Source organism: Aplysia californica, unplaced genomic scaffold, assembly GCF_000002075.1.
Source record: "Aplysia californica isolate F4 #8 unplaced genomic scaffold, AplCal3.0 scaffold00912, whole genome shotgun sequence".
Taxonomy (NCBI): domain Eukaryota; kingdom Metazoa; phylum Mollusca; class Gastropoda; order Aplysiida; family Aplysiidae; genus Aplysia; species Aplysia californica.
Genome location: NW_004798182.1, coordinates 106259 through 121057, shown reverse-complemented (window position 1 = coordinate 121057; position 14799 = coordinate 106259). Strand labels below are relative to the sequence as shown.

At 37.5% G+C, this 14799-nt stretch overlaps 1 protein-coding gene across 1 annotated transcript in view; it reads left to right on the top strand.

Annotated features, from left to right (window-relative positions):
* Window positions 1-8588, top strand: part of LOC101847382 (basement membrane-specific heparan sulfate proteoglycan core protein) — a gene marked incomplete at its 5' end in the record, with an annotated part of 125383 nt that extends 116795 nt beyond the window's left edge. The window contains 6 exon segments of the mRNA XM_013089265.1: window positions 1234-1364; window positions 2481-2652; window positions 3660-3794; window positions 4633-4855; window positions 5602-5789; window positions 6993-8588. Of these exon segments, the coding sequence (XP_012944719.1) occupies window positions 1234-1364; window positions 2481-2652; window positions 3660-3794; window positions 4633-4855; window positions 5602-5789; window positions 6993-7147 (1004 nt within the window).
* Window positions 8589-14799: the final 6211 nt, after the last annotated feature.

Sequence of the window (14799 nt, the reverse complement as noted above, 5' to 3'; positions counted from 1 at the left end):
GAACAATGTGAAAGATTCCTTTGATATCTGAAGAATTTCGATAATGCCCCAATCATACTGTATTTTTCTTTGGCTTTTTCATAACATAGCTCAGAGCTTTTCTTTTTTTAACGAATATAATAAATTCAGAGCAATGGGCGAGGGACTAGCGTATAATTTTTCCTATCAAAATTGGGTACTTAAAAGATTCTATATAGCTATCTTATAGTCAAATTTCCATGAAACACAGGACAAAGCACTTTTGCACAAGTTTATTTTTCATTGTGGTTGGTTTTTATTTTTGTTTGTCTGCTTGAATAATATTGTGATTTTCTCACATGTTTTGGTTCCTGAATAACTCCTAATACTTTTGTGATTCTGTTTTTGGATGTGAATGTGTTGTTGGTGACAAAATCTTAAAATAGTCTCCCTTTAAAAAATGAAATATTTCAAAGAGGGAAGTCAGAATTATGACCTTTTAAAATTTTATTTTTTGTTGACTACTTTTTTACATTTGAACAAGTTTTATAGATTATTTCTATCTTGTCATTGGGTTGTTTTTTTTTATGGGAAAACGTATTTTAACGAGTAATTTTTAGAACGTATTGACTGAAACAAGGACAGTTGTAAAACTTTCTAATATTTCAGAACATTCCTAAAGACTTCAATTTCATACTCTGTGGTAACTATTTGATAACTGACAAATTCATGAGAGAAATATTAGAGAATGTTTTGTGTATTATCAAAGGGTCAAATTAAGTCAATTCTTTTTGTGACAGCATTTTTGCTCTCTGCTGACTTTCCTGTGATACAGAAATAATATATCAACGTTCCCTTTGTGTAGTGTTGTCTATAACTCACTGCTATACCTCCTGTTTCTTTTTGACGGATGTAAAACTTATTTCATACATGTTTTCGGTCTTTAATTAAGTCTACTTTTGTTTGCAGTGTTGCTTTTCTTTTGCACACTGTATTGGGATTTGATTCACTCCGTGATTTATCACAAATTTTTATTTTTTCCTCACTACCAAACGCTAGGTAATGGAAAATAATCACTTGCTTCTTTATAACACCACACACCATTTCTGTAAAGAAGATTCAACTTCATTCATGGGGAACACTTTTTTTCACTTCATCTTTAATCAAAAATACATTTCTTCTTTCTTTTCTTTTATTTTCCTATATTTTTAAAACTTTAATATAATATAATCAATGGTATTTCTCGTCTCTCTCCCGTGTCACCTCGGTACACAGGCACAGCAGGAAACGGCGGCACCGTTGGCCTTAACCTTGAGCGACCTCTGTACCTGGGTGGTGTGGATCCCCGTGAGACCATCAACCCCAACGTGGGCACCCTGGACGGCTTCATCGGCTGTGTGGGAGAGGTAAGCTCAGACCCCTGGCTCAGACTCCGGGCCACTCACCGCAGCTTGCTGGTCGTTTTAAGTTTTGATTTAAGAATGGCATTTCTTTAAATCTTTCTCACTATGCTGGGGCCCTCTTTTGGTGCTAAATCTAAAAATGATTAAAAACGTCATTAAATTAGTAATTAAATCGAAACCAGCAAACCTATTTTGATAGTTCTTCTTTTGATGAATAAACTTCCAGCATAAGAGACCTGTTTTTGGCAATTGCCTAAAAGTAATTTGATGTCGAAGTCGTCGTAAAGGAATGTGCCTGAGCCGCTGTCAGCGATTCACCGACACAGTGGTTCCGACCGCGAGCTGCTGGGAGCGGCTTGCCGGAGATAAAGAGTTAATAAATGATAAAATAAATCGATTACATTTTATTTATCTAAAGGGAAAATTTGGATTACAGTTACAATGGCAAAACATAGGCCCTACTTACATAGCATAAATACTTAATAAAAAATACATAGGTACATAAATACATACATAAATACACTTTATTACACCAATACAGAACAATTTCTCGAACATGCCATTTCTGGGTGCCACTGTGCAGCGCCCTGTTCTTTCTTTTGAGCTAGGGTCATCGTGTCGTGTCTGGTCTTGCTCAAGGACACAGCCCAGTGACCACCCATGGGTAAATCCTATGTCACCGACACTTGCTTGACATTACTAGTCACCTCCTAAATGAGCAATAAGTCACAAGACTATATTCTGTTGTTGGGGGCCAATCCAGGCTCTTTGGAATACATCTTCCGAGCAGAAAATGGAAATGCTTAATAAATTAAATGAGGTCTCCCTACTTAGCAATCAAACCCAATTTTTCTGTGAATGCAGGCAAAGACCTGAACATTACACAACAGTTCCAGTCAAGGAAAAGCACACTCAAAACTCGGCATAAGGTGTTAAAGAACCCTTGATGAGTGTGGAAAACGACCTGAACACTTAAAAAAGCGAAGTCATCAAGGTATAATATGATAATTTACAATAATTGGGAATAACCCAGCGTTTAAATTTTTTTTCTTTTTGTTTCTTTTTAGATAAAAATAATATAGAAATCATGATTAATAAGATTGCGACATTTTTCCGTAGCTGAACATCGGAGACAACACCCTTGGACTTATCGACGACGCTGTGGAGAGCATGAACATCCAGGACTGCGGCGACCGCAGCCTGTGCGAGAGACGACCTTGCCGTAACGGTGCCACCTGCATCGACGTCTCGCCCACCGAGTACAGCTGTGTCTGCCCAACCCGCTTCACAGGTGAGTGACTCCGCTTCTTATTGCAGTTCTCTAAAATAATTTACTACATGTACATTCCTCTTTTTACTCAAAGTAAGAAATTTAGGGTACTTGCAACACAAATAGGTCGTATAAGTACTAAAAACTAGAGGTGTTACAAGAGAATAACGCAGGAGTCGCCGCACGGACTCTTCTGTGTGAAACAAAACACAATGAGTTTATAAGAGTGGAATGCTATTCATGAAAAAAACCACATTCTGTGGATTTTCAAAGATTTGTTTTCGTGTTAGAGAACGAACTATCTAGTGGTGTACGTGATGTCTTTTGAGGAAAGGAGATGATCAGAAATGCAATTTTTTTTTTTTTTATGTTAAATACTGATGTTACGGTTATCCTTGTTCTCATAGTAGACTTTATTTCACTTACTGAAAAGTTTACTTTTGTTTGTATAAATCACCTTCAGGTTCCTATACAGAGTATCGTTTTATTTTCACCTTACGAAAAACTAGCTTCTGTGGTGTAGTGGTTAGATGTTATGCCAAGGCAAACAGAAGTCACAAGTTTAATTCTCGAGTGAGGATTAATTTTATCGAGTATCTCAGTCTTTCTGTAGGGATTTTCTATCCTTCTCAACACGGGTCAGCCATGACAGGCGGGATCCTAAGCACTTCTTACATGATCTAAATTGTGTCAATGGAAGTGTAAAAATACGGACATGTAAAAAAAAACGTTTTGAAAATTGGTTGCTTTTACTGACAAGCGGGCTAAGCCAGATTTCGGGGGTTTCCAGAAATGTTGACCTATCCCAAAAGTGGGCATTGCCCTACCAATAGGAGAAGTTTGGTTTCATTGGTGTGTATATTTGTTTGATTATAGAGAAAACTCTCCTTGTCTTTTAAAGAAACTGTACAAGGGGCTTTTACCTTCGATTTTCTCTAAACAGCATTTTTCAGGATAGCCCCGTTGTGCTCAAAAGCGACCTATTATTCTTATATTTGTGTATTTTCCCCTGTCTCCCCCCCCACCAGGTTCTCGCTGCGAGACTGAGATCAACATCTGCGTGGTGAGCGACCCGTGCCAGAACGGAGGCGTGTGCGTCGTTGACGGCGGTGACTACAGGTGCGACTGTCCTCTAGGATGGATGGGCCGCAACTGTGAAGCAGGTTAGTTTGGTTTTTGAAAGAGTTTGAGTCAGAGTTGTAGGGAGGTTTTAGAAAGAGTATTAGAAATAGTAAAAGTTAGAGTTTAAGTTTTAGTTGGTTTTAGTAAAAATTTTAGTGAGAGTTTTAGTTAGAGTTTTAGTGAGAGTTTTGGTAACTATTTTTGTAAGAGTTTTAGTGAAAATTTTTGTTAGAATTGTACGGGTGGCAGGGTTTAAACAGCCAGCATCCTAAATTACATAATTAAGTCTGTTGTTTGGGGTTTTTAGATTCAGTATGAGTTTTAGGGCACTTACAACGCAAATAGTTCATATAAGTGCCGAAGATTTGAGGTGTTACAGAGAGTAACGCACAAAGGAAAAAAAGGAGTAGAGATATGGATGATAGATGTTTGTTTAGAAAGAAGGATCAAACCACACCAGAGTGTCCACCAACCACCCACAGAGCAGGTTAGGACCATGGTCAGTATTTCTTGAACTTCCAGTTGTGACTTATTATTGTTTTGTGCAAAAACTCCTTGACCAACCAATATGGTCAGTGGGATATGTACACCCACACACTTGTGCTTGTAGTCTCTCACAATTACACACTTACGCACCCACATACACATACACATACACACACTCACACACACACACATACACACACACTCACACACACACACACACACACACACACACACACACACACACACACACACACAGTCTGGGGTTGACTATGAGAGCCAGTTTTGAAGTTTCCTGCTTTCTTGTTCATGTTTTAAATTGTGTAGAAAGAGGTCAAAAATGATACCTGTCTTTTTACCTTTGATTTCATTTTGTTTCTGTTTCTCCCCCCACAGAGCTTCAGGTGACCAACAGCGCAGAGTTCCTTGGCAACAGCTATGCTGAGTTCCCCCGCAACTTCCTGCCCCACCGTCGCCAGCAGACAAGGGAGACAATCCGCCTGACCCTGACCACCACCGAGCCCTCTGGACTCCTGCTCTGGCAGGGTCAAAAGGCCGGAGAACAGGGAGGAAAGGATTACCTCTCCATGGCTCTCAACGACGGATACGTAGAGTTCAGGTAGGCCACTCCGATCACTCAGGTGGTATCATGCCTGGACTACAGCGAGTGGGTGGCCTAGGTTCAAATCCCAGACTGGACATTTTTAAACTCAAATCGTATTAAGGAGTTATCAAGGCTCTGATCAAACCATCTGGTTCAATCCTTTCGGAGACAGACGTTATTTTCAGAGGTCCTGTCTCTTAATAAATAAGCCAAGAGTGGTGATAGAGACTTTAAACTCATACTCTTACTTAACTTAAGAAAGCTCATACGCCCACACTCAGCATTTAGTTTTTGCTTTTGTTTCATATTTGTCTTTTGGTTGTTGTTTTTTTTTTGGCATTGGTGACTAGAACCTTGATAGCAATATTCAGAGGCCACCAAATGACAATTTTGTAAAACAGTTAATTTGTTGAACTTTGCTTTTAGTAGATATTAATATACACAGTCCTTACATTGCATCATAGGATTCGGAAGTTGTAGTTTACAGAAGGAGAAGTATTTTCATTTCAAATTTTTATCAATTGTAGAGTTGAACTTGTCAGAGATGGCCATCCATTGTACAGGAGAAGAAATGGTTGTCTTCGACTGATAGATATCTTGGACAGTGTCATTATTAAGTTTTTTTTTAAACGTGCGAGGGGGGAAATGGAAAGTGGTTGTTTGGGCAGATGATTGTCTTATATAAGCTGCCGTCAGAGTTGCAGGTTCAACAGTATTTTTGGAAAGTTAATTCAAATTGAAACCCCTGACTCTATCGCCAGATATGAGCTGGGCAGCGGACCAGGCGTAATCAGGTCGACACAGACTGTGGATGATGGCTTCCCTCACGTCATCGAAGTGTCGCGACTCGGCAGAGACGCCTCGCTCACCATCGACGACAGCGCCCCGGTCACTGGAACCTCCTTAGGCCCGCTGCAGGTTCTCAACGTCCCAGGAAACATCTTCTTTGGTAAGATAGACATTTAGGAGTATTTTTTAATAGAATTATTGTTATGATTATTATTATTTTTTTATTTTTTTTATTACTAGCTGAGTAACCGTTGGATGAACGGACTCAAAATCATCGCTCATCATGTCATTGTGGAATCAAAACGCCACTGCATGTGAACGAAAGCCTCACTTGTTTACAATGGTGTCTTAGAAGACGGACTTTACCAAGATTAGATCTAAAGGAAACTAAGGAAAAACTGAAAATCAAACTACATAGTGACTTCAGGCTCCTTTTTAATATTAGCGTGCACCTTTTAATGATTCAGAACCACCGTTACTTTTAATGATTCAGAACCACCGTTACTTTTAATGATTCAGAACCACCGTTACTTTTAATGATTCAGAACCACCGTTACTTTTAATGATTCAGAACCACCGTTACTTTTAATGATTCAGAACCACCGTTACTTTTAATGATTCAGAACCACCGTTACTTTTAATGATTCAGAACCACCGTTACTTTTAATGATTCAGAACCACCGTTACTTTTAATGATTCAGAACCACCGTTACTTTTAATGATTCAGAACCACCGTTACTTTTAATGATTCAGAACCACCGTTACTTTTAATGATTCAGAACCACCGTTACTTTTAATGATTCAGAACCACCGTTACTTTTAATGATTCAGAACCACCGTTACTTTTAATGATTCAGAACCACCGTTACTTTTAATGATTCAGAACCACCGTTACTTTTTCACATTCTTAAGTTATGTGGTTTGGAAGTTTTAAGTGACCAAAGTGACTAATTATCACAAATATAATATATAGAATATTGTTATTATTATTATTATATTATTATTGTTATTATTATTATGTCATGATGTCTGTCATTTGGTCATGCTGCGACAAATATTTGTTTTAAAATAGACAGTGAAAGACCTTGTCAGTTTGTTAGTGTTTGAGCTCTTAACCATCTGCTTGCACTGTAGGCTTCCTGGGAAGCTGAGAATGTTTCTGAGTGTTCTATAGTCTGCTGGGGTAATAATAATATAGTGTAAAGCGCATAGAGATTGCTTTCGAGTGGGGATATGCACTATACAAATGCTATTTAATATTATTATTATCATCATTTATTATTATTATCATTATAATTATTATTATTATTATAATCATTAAATAGTTTTCTAACAATAGATTGTTTCTTTCCCTCCCCCCCAGGTGGCGTTCCTGACTTGACCAGGTACACAGGCACCCTGTTCTCCCAGAACTTCCTGGGCTGTATATCGGATCTGAGCGTACAAGGAAAAGCAATTGTCAACTTTGGTACAGACCCGATTGGAGGCATGAATGTTAGACCCTGCCTAAGCGCTTAGAAGGGGACTGTCTGCAAGCTCAGCTGAAAAAAAGATTATCATAATTCATACTATAATTATAATTATTATTATTATCTAGTGCCTTCATTAATTGCCTCCATTACTTGCTGTCATCGGTATCACTACATAATGCCATCACCAATGTTGCCTTCGTACATTATTCATGTATAAATATTATATCAGCCTGTGTTGTTGGGTGGGGGGGGAATCCTAGAGAGCTTTTCAGTACAGCTGATGTACTGTTGACTAATCCTAGTAGAGACTTACTGGATGTTGTTAGCGAGTAGACGAGAGAGGAAACCAACCCCCTGTCTTATAATTGACGTGTGTTGGAAGGGGGAGTCCGTTCCTCTGTCACATGACGTCTACGAGTAGGACGGGCGGGGAAGAAGTAATAACATCTAGGTATGATGAAATCATTCGCTCAAATGTGACGTTATGCTTTTTCGGTCACGTTTCTTTCCTCTCTACCAAATGGGCAATAGATTGTTCAAGCTAGTCCTAATAATTTTATTTTTTTTTGTCGATAACGACGAGTAGAGTAGATTAGTAGGTTTTTTTTCAGACTTGAACACCTTTGATCTTTTTGTCTTTTTGCTAACCTGATTTGTGTTATGTGAGCATGAGACAGAAAGCCCTTCCCTTATGATCAAATACTCATACAATTAACCTGGTGCTAAAGGACTTTCTGTCGGGTGTACTTGAATTAGCAGGCTTCATTGTTCAGTTTTTTTAATGTGTTTTTTAAATGTACGTTTACAGATAAGGCCTTTTTTTTCTTCAAAATTTGTAAATTTCCCGATCAGTTGGTCTGTCAGTATGTCATGTTTCTTTGTACAAGTGGCACTGAGTTTTTGTCCATGTTTAAGTATTGTATGGCTGTTGGCCAGTGTTGACAGTTATTTTGTTTGTTCGTCTGAGTTTTCCTTTTTTTTTTGTGCTCTCAATTTGGTTAAAACTCATTCTCTGCATAATAGTAGTGAAAGATGCAAGTGTTGCTTGGATGGTGAGATATAATAGACTGTTCTGTATGACTTACATGTGAACTAGAAAATGTACCACAATACTTCATGAAGAGTTCTCTGTTCTTTCTCTCCGTGTATAACTCTGCACAGTCTCTGTTTGTATCTATCAAAACGTTCATTTAACGGTTCTTGTACAAACCTTCAACTTCTCAAAGCACAATCTTTAATCAATCAAATTAATACATTCAAGTATTAGACACACTGTCATAATGCCTAGAATATTTAACAGAAGTTAAGATCTGAGATAACTTTGATTTTGTCGTAGTTATCTGTCGGCGATCAGACTAGGTAGAAGAGATTGATTGTAAATGCCAATTTCTGAAGAACTGTTTTAGACCTAGACAACTATGAAATATACATAACAATCAAATTCTGTGATTTGAATTTCATAATAAACTTATCTTTTTTTACAATGACTCACGTGTGAAACTTATAATTTTTTTCCTCTTCTTGTATATTCTGATTATTTACCACTCTACTTGAGGCACACCATTGGCTCAGTTTGATTGGTACCATGCTGGACTACGGAGCGAATGACTCTGGTTCAAGTCTGCAACAAAGGGTTCTAAACTTGGGTTGTTTTTTGAGTTTTTTAACTCTTTTTCTCCAGCAAGCTGCTCTCAGTGGCTCGCAGTCGGAACTGCTGTGCTAGTGAGCCGCTTACAGTGGCTTGGGCACATTCCTTTACGATGACTTGGACATCAAATTAATTTTCAGCAGTTGCCGAAAACAGGCTGTTTTATTGGGATTTCATTCATTAGATGAAGAACTATTGAAATAGGTTTACTTGTTTTGATTTAATCACCAATTAGTGAGGATTTTGTTATTTTTAGATTTAGTACCAAAAACGGGCCCTGGCATAATTATGGATTTACCCCCCACGGAGATAAAGAGTTAAGACTCTTCACCCTTGTGGGTCATTCCTATCAGAGATGGAAGTTAAATTCATAGGCCCTGCCCCTTGGACAACTTTACAGTGTTGACAGGGGTGTTAAAACCAACACATAATAATGAAGATAATGGTGATCCGTTCTCATTGGAATTATTCACAGCTGATTACAAAAAAGTTTTGCTCTTTACTTTTGTAGTAATAAGTTGCCTAATATCATTTTGAAATGCACAGAGGAGCATTAAGAGACCTCTGTTCCAATCTTCTTTCTGCTTTTTAAAACTTGGCTTGTTTACAAGTTGTCAAGGTTCATTAATCTCTGGGCTTAAATTGGTCCTGTTAGAGAGGAGCACAAATTCTTGGCTCACGTGGCAGAAGAAAAGTTTTGTTGAATCTTCGTTCCTGCAGGCGTTTCTCTGTGGAGCGGTTGTACTTTTCTTTCAGACTGGGTTTTTTTTTTTTTTGTTGTTGATGTTTTTGTTATTTTATGTAATGTCTCGTTTTGGTATTGATGGTACCTGTACATGTACTGTTTGGTTTTTAAAAATATTTTACTCGTAAAGTTTAAATGTAACTGTTTAGGCCCCCGTTGACACAATAAAAGAGTGGGCTTCTACGACCCTGCTGCCTGTCAGGACCAATTCCTGGGCGGAGGGGATACGACATGACGGCAGAAAGACTGAGATACTCGATAACAATTCTCCCCACTCATGAAACGAACTCAGGTCACCTCTGTGTTATGATGGAGCACCTGCCTACTACACCACAGACACCCTTTATGTAAACTGTTGAATTATATTGGTTGAACATGTACTACTAGAACTTTACAATCTATCTTTGCCTGGGTGCAGTTTTTCTACCTTAATTTCACTTCTCACTAGAGGCCACAATAATAGTCGTGAGGCATCAGTGTGAAATCAGGCGCTCGTCAAAATAAAGAAATCCGAGAAATCAACGTTTTTCTGCCAGTTTGGAATTTTTTTCTAATTTTTGTTTTTTTGCTCAACACCTGGTATGTCTATTCAAAAACACTTTTATGTGTGGATTTTATGGAAAAACATTGATTAAAGGCACAAAAAATGTAAATTTGCAGTTTTCAAGGACTCTTAAGCTGTAGAAGTCATCAAATTCAAACATTGGTGGCCATTTTCTCCTTAATTTTACATCTGAAACCAGGCAATCCCTCTTCCTTCAATCGCAAATATCTCAACTTCTATTCAAGATAAATGGATTATTCTTTTCATTAAAAGCAAAGCAAATGAACAACCTTTAAGTCTATAGTATGCCCAAAAATTGACGAGCGCCTGATTCTCTGAGTCATGACACATATTTACAGGAAAATGTAATTATCAAAAATCTGGGGTAGTGATCCTCAAATTTTTCACAAATACCTGAATTTTTTTTTACAACCAATATTATAGTAGTCTAACAAACAAACAGTAGACTCGGTACTGCATCAGCAACAAAATTTTGATTTCTGTTTTAGATTCTCTGGAATGCACCAGATCATCATGAGAATGAGATGCACTCTTATTTCTCAGACTGGGCCTTGTTGTTGAAAGAATAAAATAACATAATTTAATAATTGACAAAACTATCAAAGGCAACAGTTTCAACAACAAACCACACCATTACAAATTCGCTACCCTAGAATTTAAAAAGTTATCTGCTCAATAGGCCCACCTAGTTTTGAGAAATTAGAACTTGAAAATTTCGAGTTTCACAACATAAAATAGCACATATGGTCATAAAACTTTGTAATTCTAGTGGGGATGAGCTAGAAAATCTTAAGGTTGAGCTATAAAATTCTGGGGATGAACTAGAAAATAGTGGAGAGGGTGTAGAAAATATTGGAGTTGAGTTAGAAAATACTGACGATGGAGCTGGAAAATACTGGAGATGAGCTAGAAAATATTATGAAAGAGTTAGAAAATAGTGGGGAACACTTGGGATGGAAAAAATACTGGGGATGGAGCTAGAAAATATTGGGGATGAGCTAGAAAATAGTGGGGAACACTGGGGATGAGTTAAAAAATCATGGGCATTAGCTAGAAAATATGAGTGATGAGCCAGAAAATAATGGGGATGAGTTGGAAAATAATAGGGATGAGCTAGCTGGAAAATAATAGGAAAGAGCTAGAAAATTGTAGGGAATATTTGGGATGGGCTAGAAAATATTAGGGAAGTGCTAAAAAATAGTGGAGAGGATGTAGAAAATATTAGAGTTAAGCTATAAAATACTGGCGGATAGAGCTAGAAAATACTGGAGATGAGGTAGAAAATATTATGAATGAGTTAGAAAATACTGGGGAACACTTGGGATGGAACTAGGAAATCATGGGGAAGGAGCTAGAAAATATTGGGGATGAGCTAGAAAATAGTGGGGAATATTCAGGATTAGCTAAAATAAAGTACTGGAGAAGACTGGGGATGAGCTAGAAAATACTGGGGATGAGTTAAAAAATCATGGGCATTAGCTAGAAAATATGAGGCATGAGCCAGAAAATAATGGGGATGAGCTAGAAAATATTAGGGATGAGCTAGAAAATATTAGGGATCAGCTAGAAAATATTAGGGATGAGCTAGAAAACTGTAGTGAATATTTGCGATGGGCTAGAATATATTAGGGATAAGCTAGAAAATACTGGGGAAGTGCTAAAAAATAGTGGAGAGGATGTAGAAAATATTAGAGTTAAGCTATAAAATACTGGCAGATAGAGCTAGAAAATACTGGAGATGAGGCAGAAAATATTATGAATGAGTTAAAAAATACTGGGGAACACTTGGGATGGAACTAGAAAATACTGGGGATGGAGCTAGAAAGTATTGGGGATGAGCTAGAAAATAGACGGGAATATTCAGGATTAGCTAAAAAAAAGTACTGGAGAAGACTGGGAATGAGCTAGAAAATACTGGGCATTAGCTAGAAAATATGAGAGATGAGCCAGAAAATAATGGGGATAAGCTGTAAAATAATAGAGATGAGCAAGAAAATATTAAGGATGAGCTAGAAAATAATAGGAATGAGCTAGAAAATCGTGGGGAATATATTTGGGATGGGCAAGAAAATATTAGGGATAAGCTAGAAAATACTGGGGAAGTGCTAAAAATACTGAGGATGAGCTAAAAAATACCAGGGAAGTGCTAGAATTTTTTAAAATATATTTAGGGATGAACTAGAAATTACTTGGGATTAGCTAGAAATACTGGGGATGAACTAGAAAATAATGGGGATGAGCTAGAAAATATTAGGGATGAGCTAGAAAATGTTGGAGACGAGATAGAAAAGTCTGGGGACCATTGAAATTTTCAAAAACAGTGGTGATGAGCTAGAAAATACTGTGGTAGAGCTATAAAACAGTGGGGATGAGCTAGAAAATATTACAGTTCAGCTATAAAATACTGGGGATGAGCTGGAAAATACTGGGGATGAACTAGGAAATAGTGGGGATGATCTAGAATATGCTGGGGATGAGATAGAAAACAATTGGGAGGATCTAGAAAATATTAGTGTTGAGCTAGGAAATACTGGGGATGAGATAGAAAATATTGTGGATGAGAAAAAAAATTTTTCTTAAAGTCTGGGGAATAATGGGGATGAGATAGAAAAGTCTGGGGAATAATGGGGATGAGATAGAAAAGTCTGGGGAATAATGGGGATGAGATAGAAAAATATATTGGGGAGGTGACGAAAACTATTGCGGATGAGCTAGAAAATATTAGGAATTGACTAGAAAATATTTGAGGTGAAAAATATTAGTGATTAGCTAGAAAATGCTGTAGTTGATCTAGAAAATAATGGGGATGAGCTGTAAAATACTCATGGGGATCAGCAAAAAAAACTGATCTAGAAAATGCTGGGGATGGTCTAGAAACTATCAAGGTTGAGCTGGAAAATACTAGGGATGAGCTAAAAAATATTAGGGTTGAGCTAGAAAATATTAGGGTTGAGCTAGAAAATGTTGGAGATCAGCTAGAAAACACTGGGGAATATTTGGGATAAGCCAGAAAATATTGGGGGTGGGCTCGAAACTACTGGCAAATTTTGGGTATCAGCTAGAAAATACTGGGAATGATCTAGAAAATACTGGGAATGATCTAGAAAATACTGGGAATGATCTAGAAAATACTGGGAATGATCTAGAAAATACTGGGAATGATCTAGAAAATACTGGGAATGATCTAGAAAATACTGGGAATGATCTAGAAAATACTGGGAATGATCTAGAAAATACTGGGAATGATCTAGAAAATACTGAGGAATACTGGAAATGTGCTAGAACATACTGGGATAAGCTAGAAAATATTAGGATTGAACTAGAAAATATTGTGGATGGAGCTCGAAAATACTGGGTATTAGCTAGAAAATACTGGGGACGAGCTAGAAAATGTTGCGGATGAGATTTTAAAAAATATTGGGGTAAGATAGAAAAGTCTGGGGAATACTGGGGATAAACTAGAAAAGATTATAGGTGAGATAGACAATATAAGGGATGAGCTAGAAAATACTGTGAATATGCTTGAAAATATTAGGATTGAGCTAGAAATTATTGAGGATTGAGCCAGAAAATACTGGGGATGAGCTAGAAAATATTAGGGATGAGCTAGAAAATATTAGGGATTATAGCTAGAAAATACTGTGGATGAGATAAAATATTGGGGATGAGATAGAAAAGTCTGGGGAATACTGGGGATGAGCTAGAAAATGTTGGGAATGAACAAGAAAATAATAGGATGGGCTAGAAAATATTTGGGATGAGGTAAAAAATGTTGGTGATGAGCTAGAAAATACTGTGGTTGAGCTAGAAAACAATGGGGATGGGCTAGAAAATACTGGGGAAGAGCTAAAAATTACTGGGGAATAATTGGGATAAGACAGAAAATATTGGGGATGGCCTAGAAAATACTGGCAAATTTTGGGAATCTGCTAGAAAATGTTTGGAATGATCTAGAAAATACTAAGGAATACCGGGGGTGAGCTAGAAAATATTAGGGTTGAGCAAGAAAATACTGGGGATGAGCTATAAAATACTGGGGATGAACTAGAAACTATTAAGGTTGAGCTAGAAAATACTGTGGAACAATGAGGATGAGCTAGAAAATGTTTGGGTGAGCTAGAAAACACTGGGGATGAGCTTGAAAATAGTGGGAATGAGTAAGAAATTACTGAGAGAGAGAGAGAGAGAGAGAGAGAGAGAGAGAGAGAGAGAGAGGGGATGGGGTGGGGCTTCTTTTTCTCTCCCACTACCTTCCCTTTTTTAAACTTAGCAATACGAGATCTTCGGGAGAGATGGCACCACCATACATCAATGTTAATGAACCCTTCCCCTTATCAAGCTTCTCTAAACCTCTTGATCTACAGATGTTCCACAAAAATTGATCTCATGCATTTTTGTTTAAATAAGAAAAAAGCACCTAAATGGCGTGGGCCTTGACTTGTATAAAGTACATACTTGCCATATTGACCATATTATTGTATTGAAACTTATTTTCCAATTTTCATTTCTTCTGTTTTAATGAACACTGAAAAAAAAACCAAGTTAATTGTTATTGACTTCATAAGCCCTCCTTTGGTTTCTGTTCAGGGCAACAGGCACAACAGAAGAAAATGGTTTTTATTTTGCTATCATAGTCGTCTTGGTCCTTAACAAAGGTGTAGGTGCTCTCTAGCAATGTTCTGTCGTCTGCTTTCGTCTCCTCTTTCTGCCCCCACCCCTTCACCTCCTTTGCCCCTTCGT